Source organism: Mastigoproctus giganteus, chromosome 12 (genome assembly GCF_048544385.1).
Source record: "Mastigoproctus giganteus isolate SK-2022 chromosome 12, ASM4854438v1, whole genome shotgun sequence".
NCBI lineage: Eukaryota > Metazoa > Arthropoda > Arachnida > Uropygi > Thelyphonidae > Mastigoproctus > Mastigoproctus giganteus.
In genome coordinates this window covers 175,635,673-175,650,813 of record NC_143586.1, presented here as the reverse complement: position 1 = coordinate 175,650,813, position 15,141 = coordinate 175,635,673, and the positions used below count along the sequence as shown (strand labels likewise).

Sequence of the window (15,141 nt, the reverse complement as noted above, 5' to 3'; positions counted from 1 at the left end):
GAGCACCCCTTTGTTCCATTCAATAATTTTGTTGCCCTTCTCTGTACTCGTTTCAGCATCTCTACATCCTTCTTGAAATGAGTCCTCCAGACCTGTATACAGTACTGTAGTGTCGCCTGACCATTGCCTTATACAAGGGAATAATCACCTCCTTATCCCTGCTAGAAAAATTCCTATATATCATCGGCAATATACCATGAGCTACTCTTGCAGCCCGTCTGTACTGCTCAGAAAATTTCATATCTGCCTGCACAACCACCCCCAGGTCCCTTTCATTCTCTACCACTGTCAGTGTAGTACCACAGAGTTGATACTTTGCTCTGGGATTGCTGTTTCCCCATATGTAGTACTTTACATTTGTCAATGTTAAACTTCATTTGCCACCTCTCAGCCCATCTGCTCAACCTTTAAAGATCCTGTTGCAGTAGCATAGTGTAAGTAGTGTCCTTGACAACCCTGCCAACCTTCGTATCGTCTGCAAACTTGGACATTAAGCTTGATGGTATATCATTTATAAATCGATATCATCTATCGATATCATTTATAAATACAGAAACCAATAATGGACCCAATACTGAACCCTGAGGGACTCCACTAATAACATTAGTCCACGATGAGCGGTGTCCATTGATTGCCACTCTCTGTCTTCTCCCCCTCAACTACCCCTTTATCCATAGCAGCAATTTTCCTCCAGTGCCACACTGCTCCAATTTGTGCAGCAGTCTTCCATGTGCAACAGTATCAAAAGCGTTTCTAAGATCCAAGTATATAATATCAAAGTTATTCCCTGCATCCAGTTCTTTTATGACTGCATCATAGTATCCAATCAAATTGGTCAGGCAAGACTTCCCCTCAACAAAACCATGCTGTGCCTGAAGGCTTGTCTAGATGATCCTGCAGTGCTTCTTTAACCAGTGCCTCCATTAATTTTCCGGGAACAGAAGTTAAACTAACAGGACTATAATTACTTGTGTCAGCCTTTGATCCTCCTTTGTGAATTGGGGTCACATTTGCACATCTCCAGTCCTTGGGTACTTTCCCTGAGTCCAAGAAAGTTCTCATAATTATGGCTAAGGGTTTGCTTACTTCCTTTGCTGCCTCCTTTTATATAACTGGATAGATCCCATCCACCCCAGGTGCCTTTCTTGTATTTATCTTCAACAATTTCTCCTCCACTTTACTCTCAGTTATTACAAGATTCTCTAGCTTACTGCCAGAGTTGAATACACCTCTGGCATTCCCCTCGCTGAATAACTCCTCATGTGTGAATGTCGATGCAAAATATTCATTTAGTTTGTTAGCTACCTGAGCAGGATCATCAACAGTGGACCGATCTGATTCATCCCCTTCCTTCTAGAGTTTACATTAGTAAAGAACGCTTTGCTGTTTTTCTTTGCATACCTTGACAAAGATTTCTCGTAATCTGCCTTCGCCTGCCTAACCTCCTTTGTAACTTGGTTACAGATCAACTTGTATCTATCATAGGCTTCTGTGTCACTTGTTAATTTATATTTATCCCATGCATTTTTCTTCTCTGCCATATGTCTCATTAGTTCATCTGACAACCACTTAGGCCTAAACCTTAAACAATATTTCTTAGTTGGTATGTAAAGCCTAGTAGCTTCCAAAATAAGTTCTTTGAATGCTTCCCATTTTGAATTTGCTGTTGGTAACATCATCAGTTGGTCCCACTGTATAGAATTTAAATACTGTCTTAGTTCATCGTAGTCGCATTTACGAAAGCAATAACCCTTCCCTTTACCCCGTAATGGTAGTTACCTCTTTGAGTAAATCGCACTTCAGCACATTGTGATCACTGCCACCTAGTGGTTCATTTAACTGCAGATTCTTAATGCATAAAGAATCACTACTGATAATCAAATCAAGAGTATTGCTCCCTCTAGTTGCCTCCCGAACATGCTGATGTAGAAGACAATCATCCAATAAATCCACAAAAGCCTTGCTAGTGTGTGAATGACCACCCCCGAAATTCCAGTCAGTATCCGGGTATTTAAAATCCCCCATTATAAGACTCTCTGATTTACTGGCCCACTCTATTTCCCTGTACAGTTTCTTATTATACTCATCAGAGTCATTAGGCCTATAGCACACTCCTACTCTCAATTTTGATCTCCCAATGCTTGTGTCACACCAAACTGACTCGACACTGCACTGTCCAGCAATGTCGACTGGCTTCACTGCCTTATATTTTATGTATTTCTTATGTATTTATGTATTTCCCCAAATTCCAGTTCTGCATTCCTTATATCTGTGTGACACCACATCTCTGAAATCCCCACAATATCTGCCTTTGATGTTTTGAGCAATACCTCAAATTCATTAAATTTATTTACTAAACTCCTAGCATTGGTGTATACACAAGTATACATGCACCTGTTCTTTTTCTTAGCTACCCTAACACAACCCATGTGTTTATTTGTACTCCAATGATTCCCAGCAGTCTCTGAAATATCCTGCATCTTATTTTCCAGGCTGCGGCTCATTCCAATAGAAGCAGTGGAAGAATCACTTTCACCTCTGCCAGTGGCTACTGTTAATCTGTTAATCCTTGTATCCCCCAATCTAGCAGTTTTCCGACCCACCTAACGCTGCCTCCATAGCATCAGCAAACATTCTTGCACCCTTTCTATTTAAGTGTATCCCATCCCTGTAGAAGCTGTCTCTCCTGTTAACAAGTACAGACCAGGCTAAAAAAAATTCTACCCCTTGTGCCATGCACAATCTTTCCAGAGCTGAATTGATCGACAGGGCTCTCATCATATACTCCCTCCTATCGTGTCTGGGCAGAATTGCAGACACTTTGAAATTCAACCCTAATTCACGGCTTTTTTTCAACAGTGACCTGTACATGTTAAGTAATTCTGCTGGTCTCCTACTCTTAATATCATTAGTGCGAACGTGTACAACTATATCACCTTTTGTGCCCTTAAAAGATGATATCTGCTCTACAACGTCAACAACCTTTGCCCTTGGCAGACATACCCTGGTCCTGTTCCACCTATCCTTTTTACAAAGCATGTTTCCCGTTTCCCTGACAATAGAGTCACCAACAACTACTAGTTATTTGTTTGTTATCTGGTTTTTAGGAGCATTAGCATCTAAGGCCATATTGCTCGGGGGATATGCGGTGGTCATTCTCTGACCTTTCCGCATCCTCTGTATTTGGTAGTCACGGGTTCGAACCCCGCTCTAATCAAGAAGAGTGTGCTACGCACTGCTGCTCCTGCCCACCTGGCTACGGAGGCACCATAACAACCACTAGTTCCTTTGGGACCAGCGCATTCTGCCTTGGGGCCTGCCGCTGTGTTGTGTGATGACCAAGTGCAAGCTCTGGCATTGGTGTGGGCAGCTGAGTGCTTGATGGGCCCCTCACTTTTAATCCTTCGAGGGCATCCACCCTGTCCTTCAAGCTCTCATATAGGCCCATAACAACACTGAGTTGTCGCCTGATTTCCTTACACTCCTTGCATCGTGCACACACAAAGACATCCCCCATGGCAGTATCATGTCCCGTACCCTACTGCTCCACAAACATCAAGCAAGTAGTGCATTTTAATAGGCTGTGATTCAGAGGGCAACTGCCACCCTCAGTTCTCCCCTGAGCCACAGCACTCCCATTAGCTTGCGCCTTGTGCTTTGCTGCTCTGGTCTGAGTCATGATTTCGATTTAATTTCAATAAAATTTCAATTTCAGTACATAATTAAAACCCTAAACTTATATCCTAACACAGTCATAACGCTATATTTATGTTTCAGTATCGAGTGTTATCTACGAAATCCCTTTATATAACTTCCGTATCAAGTTAAGTATTAATTATTTATTTTTTACTAATTATTTATGTTACGTAACCCAAGTCGTTATATGTATAGTTAAAGTACAATTTAATAAAAAAGTACAATTCAACAAGATTAATTATCTGATTAATTGACAATATTATCTACTATACTATACTATATTAAGCTTATGCTATCTATTTCGAGATATTTTGTATTGCGTAACAATGCTAATTACTAACGATAAACAAGTGGATTTGATACCCTTTCCGATACTAAGTAATACCTACAAAATCTCTATCTAAGTTACTTTAGTCTAAGTATCGTAAATAGGAGTATAAAGCTACTCTAGAAAATAAGTTAATATGCCAATTTAAGCTAATAAAACAGAAAATAAATCAGAAAAAACTTCTCTGTTCCAGGAGCGGCAAAAATGTACGTCCGCACAGGCTACACTCGTTCTCCCAAGTATATTGTATACCTGAATTTCAGGAAAGCTTTTAGTACTGTTGCACATCGAAACTGCTATACAAATTAGAGCATCATGGCATTAAGGGCAAGTTGCTACAATGGATAAAGGGATGATTGAGTGGGAGAAGCGAGAGAGTTGTGATCAATGGACATTGCTCTTTGTGGAGTAATGTTATTATTGGAGACCCCAGGGTTCAGTGTTGGGCCCATTGTTGTGTTCTGTATTTATCAGAGTTAAAAAAAAAAAAAAACAAAAATTAAGGCATATCAGGCTTAATGTCCATGTTTGCAGATTATAGAAAGGTTGCCCTGTCGTTAATGATAGTATGCTGCTAAAACTGGGTTTAAAATAGTTCGGCAGATTGGTTGAGAAATGGCAAGTGAAGTTTAACATTAATAAATGTACTGTACTGCATATGTGTACAGTAATCCTAGAGTAAAATGAAAGTAGTGGAAAATGAAAAAGGGGAGGTAATTGTGCAGTCAGATATGAAGTTCTCTCAGCAATGTTGAAGGCTGCCATGACAGCTCATTGGGTTTTGTCAATGATATACAGGAACTTTGCTAGCAGGGTTAAGGAGGTCATTATCTCATTGTATAAGGCAGTGTGCTCAAGCCTCATCTTGAGAACTGTATACATGTCTGGAGGCCTCATTTCAGGAAGGATGTGGAGCTACTGGAACAAGTACAGAGAAGGGAAACAAATCTGGTGAGCAGAACAGCGGGGATGCTCTTGCTAAGAAAGTTTTCTGTTCTGCAAATTGCAGCATCTGGAGACTGGGCACCTGTGAGGTATCTGGTTGAGGTGTTTAAGGCATTGAATGGATTGTGCAAGCTCAACATTGATAAGATTATTCCTCTTGCTTAAACCATGCACATATGAGGGGGCACAAATTCAAATTGAGGAGGGATGGTTGCAGAATAGATGTGTGGAAGTTTGCCTTTATCCAGTAGGTGGTTGATTGCAGGTACAAAGAAGTTGATAGTTGAAATAAATTCAAGGAGGAACTAGGCAAACTATTGGAGGGAATGAATAGTGAAATGGAAAGGTTTTTTTTTTTTTTTGTTTGGCTGATTTTGTTTAAGCTTGCTTTCGTGCATCATTTGTCACTGCTATTTTTAATGTTACTTATTTATTTTCTTATTTTTTTTTAATAATGAACATAATGTAATTAAATATTGCAGCCAGTTAATTGTATATGAATTGCATGTTTTTTTAGATGGAAGTTACTCAGAAGTGCACAGCGAATTCCACGAGAAGATTCCTCGAATTCATTTTCGTATTTATGATCTGAAATGCAATATTACTTTAAGTAATGGACTATCAAGCCAAACTACTAAACTTCTGGCTAATTATGCTGCCATTGATAATAGGGTGAAAATTTTAGGTGTGGCTTTCCGATATTGGGCACAGGTATGATAAATTAATTAATAATATATTTGCTATTTCTGTGTGTATTGCTTGTTAAACAAACAGACTGCTTCTACAGGATTGGGATACACTTAAAAAAAAAGGGTGCAAGAATATTTGCTGATGCTATCGAGGCAGTGTTAGGTGGGTCAGAAAACTGCTAGCTTTGGGATACAGATTAATAGTTTCAACAGTAGCTGCAGCCAGAGGAGAAAGTGATTCTTCACTGCTTCTGTTGCAATGAGCAGTAGCCTGAAAGCAAGGTGTTGGGAAGTTTTAGAACTGTGGGAGTCATCAGCGGACAAGTAAATACGTGGGCTGTGTATTTCCAAAACACCTGCATTTCATTTCCTGAAATCCAGACAGTTTTGGGATTTTAGAGATGTGGTTTCACACAGATACAAGGTATGCAGAATTGATTTTTGGGGAGTACATTAAGTACAGAAAATACAGAGAGGATAGGCTGTTAGCTAGGAAACACAAAATTTAAGGTAGTGCATCCATTTGACATGGGTGGACAGTGTAATATTGAGCCAGTTTGGTGTGATGACCTAAGCACTGGGAAAACAAAAATGAGAGTTGAAGTATGTTATAGGCCTAATCACTCTGAGTTCAACGATCAACTGTACCGAGAAACAGAGTGGACCAAGAAACTAGAATGTCTTATAATCTGGGCTTTTAACTTCTCAGATATTGACTGGAACTTGTGGTTTGGTCACGTGCATATCAATAAGAGTTTTGTGGATTTATTGGATGGCTGTTTTCTGCAGCAGCATGATAGAGAGCCAAACAGTAACAGTAATACTCTTGGTGTTATTTAACTACATCAAGTTAAAAGGGAAGGGTTTTCGTTTTTATAAAGTTGACTACTCTGTTCTCAGACAGTTTTTAAATTCTATGCAGTGGGACCAACTGATGATGTTACCATTAGCAAATTCTAAATGGGAAGCATTCAAAGAATGTTGGAAGCTTCTAAGCTTTTCATACCAACTTAGAAATACTGTTCAACGTTTTGGCTTAAATGGATGTCAGATGAGCTAATGAGACTCGTGGCAGAGAAGAAAAATGTATGGGATGCATATAAGTTATCAGGCAACACAGAAGCCTTGGTAGATATAACCTAGTCTGTAACCGAGTCACAAAGGAGGATAAGCAGGCAAAGGCAGATTATGAGATATCTTTAGCAGAGGATGCAAAGAAAAACATTTTCATGGCATTAAGGGGAAGTTGCTACAATTTTCATGGCATTAAGGTCAATTTGTACAAATTGAGCAGTATGGCACTAAGGGAAAGTCTGCTAGGGATATGAGGATGGTTGAGTGGGAAAGATTGAAAGTGGCAGTCAATGGACAGTGCTCATCTTGGGCTTACGTTATTAGTGGGGGTCCTCTGTAAAAGTTGGGCAGATGGGCTGAAGGGTGACAACTGCAATTTAACATTCACAAATGAAATATTGCATATGGGTAGCAGTAACCCCAGAGGTATGTACTAGCATACGTAATTCTATGCTATGATGTTTTCAGAGCAGTGAAGATAGGCTGCCAGAGTTGCCCATGGGCCTTGTCAATGATATACAGAATCTTTGCAAACAAGGATATGGAGGTGATTATCCTTCTGTATAAGGCAACAGAGTTAGGTTCTGGTTAGGCCACAACTTGAGTATTGCATTCAAGTCCGTAGGTGTCATTTTAGGAGGATTTAGAAGTGCTGGAATGAGTACAGAGAATGGCAACGAGATTTGTGAGGGGAACAAAGGGGTAGGGTCTTACCAAGAGAAAGAGAGAGAGAGAGGCTCAAGTTCTGGGTACTAGGCACCTTTGAGGCAATCTGATTGAGGTGTATAAGGCTTTGAATGGTTTGAGCAAGTTCAATGCAGATGTGATTCTTCCTTATGCTCAGATTACACACTTCAGCAGGCATAAATTCATATTGAAGAAAGACAGTTGCAAAATAGATGTGCAGAAATTTGCCTTTTGCTGGTTTGGGGTTGATTGCTGGAACAAATTTCCATCTGTCATCATGGAAGTTGATAGCTTAAATAAAATCCAAGGAAGAACTGGATAAACGTTTGGACCGAATGTATAAGTGAGTAGTGGTTTTTTTTTTTTTTTTTTTTTTGGCTCATGCTGTATGCTTTCTAGCATCTATGCCACTACTAATGCTAAATATCAGTAGGGACCACATTCATATATATGTAATAGTAGTCCATTAATGTGGCATGTGTAGGATCATTGTAGACCCAGATTAGCATTCGTAAAGGCATATGATGCAAGAAAGCAAGATTATATGTATCAGCCAAAAAAAAAAAAAAAAAAAAAAACCTCATTTTACCCATCCACGTAGTAAAAGCCTAGTAGCTTCCAAGATTAATGCCTTGGATGCTTCCCATTTTGAATTTGCTGTTGGTAACATCATCAGTTGGTCCACCGTATAGAATTTTAACACTGTCTCAGTAGTCACCTTTATGAAAGCCAATTACCCTTCCCTTTACCCCTGATTACCAGATATTCCGAATTATTGGAATTTTGTTAAAAATAATCATTAAGTCTTCAAGTAGCCAAAATGTTCAGTGTCGGTAAGCTGTTGATTTTATCCTTTATGTAGAAATTATGTTTTATATATACTTTGTATATATAAAATATAGAAAATTAATAAATAACTTATGTAAAGTTAACTAAACAAGAACTAATTAATGCCATCTGTACATATCTAGATAGAACATTACATCAGTTTTATTATATATTTTTTGTATAGTTTAAGTACAATTAGTAAAATAGGTAAGATTTATTTCATATAGTATAAGCTGGTAGCTACTTAATCCTATAATAGCCATAACTGGTCCACGAGGCCAAATCTAGTAAAGGATGATCATTAGTCAAAGTAAAAATAAAACAATTAATAAACATAATAATAAAATATATCAAGTCAATTATAGGTAATAGGACACATTGAAAGGGACTTTATCGAGGGCTAACCCTTTCAATATGTCCCCTACAATTAACCTGGCTATCAGTTTCTGATATCATCTGCCTGTTTAACACAGTCAAAAAGGTAGTACATGCGATAAATGGATAAGTATAATTAAAGTTAGACAATAATTTTGATGTTAACAGGCTGGATGACTTTAGCCCTAAAGTAATCCAGCTAAAGTCATCCAGCCTGTTATCCAACCTCTTTCTACCCTAGGTTCTTTTTTTACATGTAGCTTCAACAGTTTGTCTTCACTTTCTTCTCAGTATCAACGAATCAATTAGCTCCCTCTTACAATTTAATATATTTCTGGCATGCCCTTCCCAAAAACATTTCTCTTATGTGAATGTACATGCATAATACAAAGGATACTAGGAAAGTTTTGCAATATGACGCAACAATGAATCACAGGAAGCTGCTTGTTGCTGCATGTTGAGATATGTTCATACGTGCATAGTAGCCGCCGCGCCATGTCGATGGGCTCAGTTATTCATTAGTAGTGAGAGTGTAAAGTGCTTGCGATGGCATCGTGGTCACGAAATGAGATATGGACAGTTTTGCGGTATAATTTTGTGCGTGGTTTAACCATAGACCAGTGCTTAGAAGAAATGACTCTTGCACTAGATGATGATTGTCCACATCGCACAACGATATTCAGGTGGTATAGAGAATTCCAAAGGGGAAATTTCACTCTGGAGGATTCTGAGAGGCCGGGAAGGCCACGAACGTCAGTTAAGGAGGAAAACGTTACTGCTGTGAGGAAAATGCTTGACGAAAACAGGCGAGTGACCTACCAACAGATAGAGGATACTTTGGGCCTAAATGCACCAGCAATTCGTTCAATTCTGCAAGATCATTTGCACGTGAAGAAACTTTGTTCTCTCTGGGTGCCGCATCAACTGACTGAAGAGCAGATGACACGACGTGTGACTTGGTGCCGGGAGATGTTAAAAAAGTTTGATAAGGGACAATCTCGGTATGTGAACAACATTGTGACAGGTGACGAGACTTGGCTGTACTATTACGATCTGCCAACCAAGGCTCAAAACAAAGTTTGGGTCTTTGATGATGACGACACACCCGTAATTGTCAGAAAATCCCGATCTGTAAAGAAGAAAATGATAGCTGTATTTTTCAAATCGAGTGGAATTGTGGAACGTGTCGTTTTGGACACGCAGAAGACAGTCACAGCTAAGTGGTATACTGAACAATGCCTGCCTAAAGTCATTGGATCTATGAAGAACCTGCGGCAAAAGTCAAGAATGGACACCTGGTACCTCCATCACGAAAATGCTCCAGCTCACCGCGCCAAAGCCTGCACCGAATATTTGACCACGACAGGACTGAAACTTCTCGAGCACCCTCCCTACAGTCCAGACCTTGCTCCCTGCGACTTTGCACTGTTCCCGCATGTGAAAATGAAGCTAAAAGGGAGGCGGTTTTCCAGTGATGAGGACCTTCTATGGGCTTGGGACAACGAGTGTGCTTTACTCCCTAGTGAAACTTGGCAGAACTGGTTTAAAGATTGGTTTTGGAGGATGGAGAGGTGTATTGAATGTAGAGGAAATTACTTTGAAAAAATTAAATAAACAAAGCTGTATTGCAAAACCTTCCTAGTACCCTTTGTACCTATTTGTTTGTCAGCAATTTAAACTTTGGTTCCTGAAGGGGGATTAAGTGAAGGTGATTAACTTCTCATGTCTTGTAGACAAATGTTTTGTTTGAAATTTGTTTAAATTTAATTCCTTTAATTTTGAAATCTTATTTAGTAATTTAGCATATTTTATTAATTTAAATTCTGTGATATGTTGAAAATTTAAGTTTTTTAATTTTTTTAAGTTAAAATTTGTTACAAGACCTAAGTCCAAGGACACCTTGACTCAGACAGAATTAGCTGGGGGCACTTCTGGTATGAGCTTGTCATGAGTTCCTGGATTGTATAGCTTGTGGCATATATTCTAAGGTCAGTCTAGTAGACAAACCAAGCTCAATTGATATATATATGTATATACAGTCCATTTCGGCTATTTGGACACATCGGGACTAGTGCATTTTGGCCCGATTAAGCGGACGCCCCAATTATCCGAAGTTTCACATAAATAGTTAAAAATACAATGTATCCCCCTACTGTACAATCAAATCACATTACGACGAACTCAACATAGTAAAGTACCGTTAACTATACGATGTGCAGTAAGCACCGGTCATTGTGATCACATTTGTGAATTGAATTTTAATTCTATTAAACAGCGATTCTAATTAGTGAAAATAGGAGGAATATTATCCACAGGATATATTAAGCACAAATTTACCCTTTATTACCTTACCAATTAAGAAAATTAAATGATACGTGAAAGTCGGAAGAATATATGTGATAATTGGAATAATTAATATGAACTGTAATATGTACATACGAACTAGTTGACATTTCTGTTCACTGACATTTGTGGGTGGGGGTTAAAATTTAAAACAGTAAAAAGATAAGCAATCAGTAACAAAGAACACGGCACACACAAATTGCAAGTAACACGATAAGTGCAAGTGAGAACGGAGTAACGAGTTACAAAGCTTTAAAAATAGGAATGAAGAGAAGATCTGAAAATTAATTTTTTTATATGATTGAAGATTTCATGGAAGTGTAAACACATTTCACCATAATAACCCACAGGATTCCAGCTGTCCGTATTATCGCAAATTCAATAAGATCAAGTTTACTGTCCGTGTATGATAGATTTCACTAACAGAAAAGCCCAATAAACAGGTGACTGCTAATTGTTTTATGGTTGTGACCTCCAGAATTTCGACCGAACCACATGGTACCGTCGGTGACAATAGTTGGGTAATCTCCAGTGCTGCGGTCTCCTTCCCCTATTAAACGGCATGCTGTCCCAATTAAGTGAAGTAAACCCTGGCTATTTTCTCGATTAGTTTCTGTTTTTTAAGATTTGCCCCAAATAACCGGAATCCTCTGTATATATATATATATTTTTTTTTTTCCTTTTGCATCCAATGTAAGGAGTGTACCAGCCTCAAATTAGGTATTGGTGCATTATGAGAAGAATTTGAGTCACTAAAAAAACCGGGTGAAGCTGTTTGCTGTAGAAAGAAATGTAACTGAAAGCTCGTCAGGGACTTGAGTATCTTGTGACCTGACAAGTAATGCAACTCCTGATTTCGGTCCAAGAAAAAACAGTCAAGTGCATTCTGCTCTAGTTGAAGGAGATTTTGTTTTATTGGGCAACTCTGTCATGAAGGTAACAAATAATGTTTTTTGTAATAAAAGGTGGACAAGAACCTCAGTGTGTTGCTGGGAGCAACAGTTAATGATATTTCCAACAGATTGTTAGAATTGGGGGAGGGGCAATGCTATTAAACAAACATGCTTCATTATTTGTTGAATTGATATATTACCATGCTGAAAATGCCATGAATTAGTTATAATGGGAATGTATCTGCAGTTCTGTCCAGACACAACACAAGGGAGTATATGTTGAAAGCTTCGTGAATTAACACAAGATTAACACAAGTCCTTCAGTATCTTCTTCAGTGGCGAAAAACATTTTTAAACGATTGATTTGTATGAGCGCTTCTTCTATTTTCATCGGTGGTTCGTCGTTAATATGTTCTTCGACAGAATGACCTCCTTCCATTTCTTCATCCTCATGAGGAACTTCTTATAAAATATCGATGATAATGTCATTGATATCTAGAGCACCATCTTCTGTAGTGAGGTTCGAGTCTATATCTTTTTAGCCAGGGTTGTATCGTACATTATCAATAGATGTTTAAGTTCTTGTTCTTCTTGGTGCTCCACATTGCTGTTCACAAACTTCAATTTTTGCGTTTGAGAAGCCAGACTTTACAAAACAGTTCATGACAGTTTGTTTTCTAATTGCATTTACTGAAGAGGAAATCCATTGAATCGCATCTAGGATGCTGATTTTCTTTGCAAGGTCACTCGCACATGTTACATCGTTCATGTTTGCAATGAGATGTCTTAAAACATGTTTTCTGTAGTGAAGTTTAAAATTTTTTATTATCCCTTGATCCAGGGCTGACACTCTGCAGATGTGTTTGGTGGCAGAAAAATGATTTGAATGTTGGACAATTCAATGTGCGGGTGAGATGCAGCATTATCCATGAAAAGAATAATTTTTCTGTTTTGACGAATCATGTTTTGGTTAAAATGACTTATCCATTCGCTCATGATATCTTGTGTCATCCACGCTTTTTTATTAGACTTCCAGTCAACATTCAAAAGATTCAACTTTATGCCCTTGAAACAATGAGGATTTTGTGGTTTTCCTATAACAAGAGATTGTTCAAAGTCTCCCAGCATATTTGTACACAATAGTACAGTCAAGCGTTCCTTAGAAAATTTTCTGCCCTGGCACTTTTCGTTTTTAAGACTCATTGTTTTTTCAGGAAGAGCTTTAAAAAACCAACCCTGTTTCGTCACAGTTGTAAATATCCTTAGCTTCAAAATCATGACATAAATCTTCCAATTTGACGGTCCACTCTGTTACAACCCCAGTATCTACAGATCCACCTTCACCACTAACGGTTTTCCAAGAAATTTTATGCCGAGTTTTGAACTTGTCTAGCCATCCCACAGAAGCTTTGAACTCATTTACTCCCATAGATTTCACAACCTCCAAAGCCTTTTCCCTAATAATAGGCCCATTAATGGGAATTTTTTTAGCACGTGCGCGACAAATTTGAAGTCCAACAATTTTCGGGAATGATTTTTTAACCTGATCATTTCCGTGTTGCCAAAATTGTTTGAGCAGTTCATTTTTTTTCTTTAGGATGTCGCTTACCCTGCGTCTTCCCGATTTTGAATTTTGCAGCGAGATTGCGAACACTATTTTTTTGCCAATCATACGCATTAATGAGTTCGACTTTATCTTTTAAAGTAAAATGTTTACGAGGAGACATTGTGCACTTCGCACGACACTGAACAAAACTGAAACTGAAAAGACGAAAGGCCGACCATATTCCCCCCCCCCTGCACACACCGAATTCATCAGAAGTTTTACACGTGCCTTAAAATTCTTGAAAAAGGGTTTAGAACCGCGACGTTTTAAACCTTGATAAAATTCAGAGAATTGGAAATAGAAAATAAACACATGATTGAGGCAATACATGGAAGAAACGTTCCTAGAAAAAGGGCCGTGAGCTCGCCTGCTGTCCGTTATGAGGAGATCAAATTAAGTGCTAATCTAAACGAAACAGTGCAGATTGCCTGTCCGCGTCCGTTACAGAGAATGTCCGCTAGACAGAAGCTGCAAACACGTTAAAACCAATGGAGGTGTGTTGGGGAATTTGAAAATGTCCGGTGTAGAGAGATGTCCGTTAGGAGAAGTTTCACTGTATATAATAACGAAAACTTGCTAGTGTATGATGTTTATTATACTAGTGAATAGAGAAGTGTTATTATTACATTTAGGTATATATATTACTCTAGTGTAGTATTCTCGTATTAAATTTAATTTAAATGGAAATCCAGCCTCAGACTAGAGCACTAAAGCAAATACTCAAAGTAGCAGGAGTGCTGTGGTTTGGAGAACTGAATGGGTCAGTTTTTCTCCTATGAAAAAAGTGTTAAAAAAAGTAGCTTATTTAATGTTTTCAGACCATATGGAAAAGGACATTACGGCCAAGATGGATGTCTTTGTGTACAGAATGTGTGGAAATTAAGTGCAAATACAGCATTCTGATGGAGATTTATGAGAGTTTGAAGAACAAGGTAGATGCCCTTGAAGGAATTAAAATAGGAAGCCCATCAAGCTCCCAGTGCCCTCTGCCAAGGTCAGAGCTGACATCTGTGTGCATCAGGCATCACAATAGCAATCCATCCCCTAGTCAGAATGTGCTGGTCTCAGAAGAGGTAGTTATTGTCATTGACTCTACAGTCAGGGAAACTGAAAATATATTGTGCAAAAAGGATAGGTGGAATAGGGGCATTCTGTGTCTACAGGGGCAAAAGACACAAAAGAACACACACACATTTGGCACTAATATTAATAAGAGTAGACAATCTGAGGACTTATTTAACAAGTCCAGGGCAATGGTGAGAAAAAGTGGTGAGTTACGATTAAGTTTAATAGTCTCTCGCAGTTCCTCCCTTCCTATCCAGGCTGGAGACTACATACCTGCAAGGAAATCTGATTGAGGTGTATAACGCCTTGAATGGATTGAGCAGGCTCAATGCTGATGGGATTCTTTCTCTTGCTCAGATTACAAACCTGAGGGGGCGTAGATTCAAACTGAGGAAAGACAGTTGTAGAATAGATGTGTGGAAGTTTGCCTTTAGCCAGCGGATAGTTGATTGCTGGAACAAACTTCCATCTGTTGTTGTGGAAGTTGATAGCTTAAATAAATTCAAAGCAGAACTAGACAAACATTTGGAATGAATGAATCAGTGAAATGGGAAGGGTTGTGTTTTTTTGTTTTTTTTTTGGCTAGTCTGTATAAGCTTGCTTTCTTGCATC

General features: G+C 38.7%; 1 protein-coding gene across 1 annotated transcript in view; it reads left to right on the top strand.

The window, feature by feature from the left end:
- Positions 1-15,141, top strand: part of LOC150077612 (terminal uridylyltransferase 4-like) — a 753,631-nt gene that overhangs the window by 200,348 nt on the left and 538,142 nt on the right. Inside the window, exon 6 of the mRNA XM_090385959.1 lies at positions 5,487-5,680. Coding sequence (XP_090242085.1) covers positions 5,487-5,680 — 194 coding nt within the window. The remainder of the gene's footprint in view (positions 1-5,486; positions 5,681-15,141) is intronic.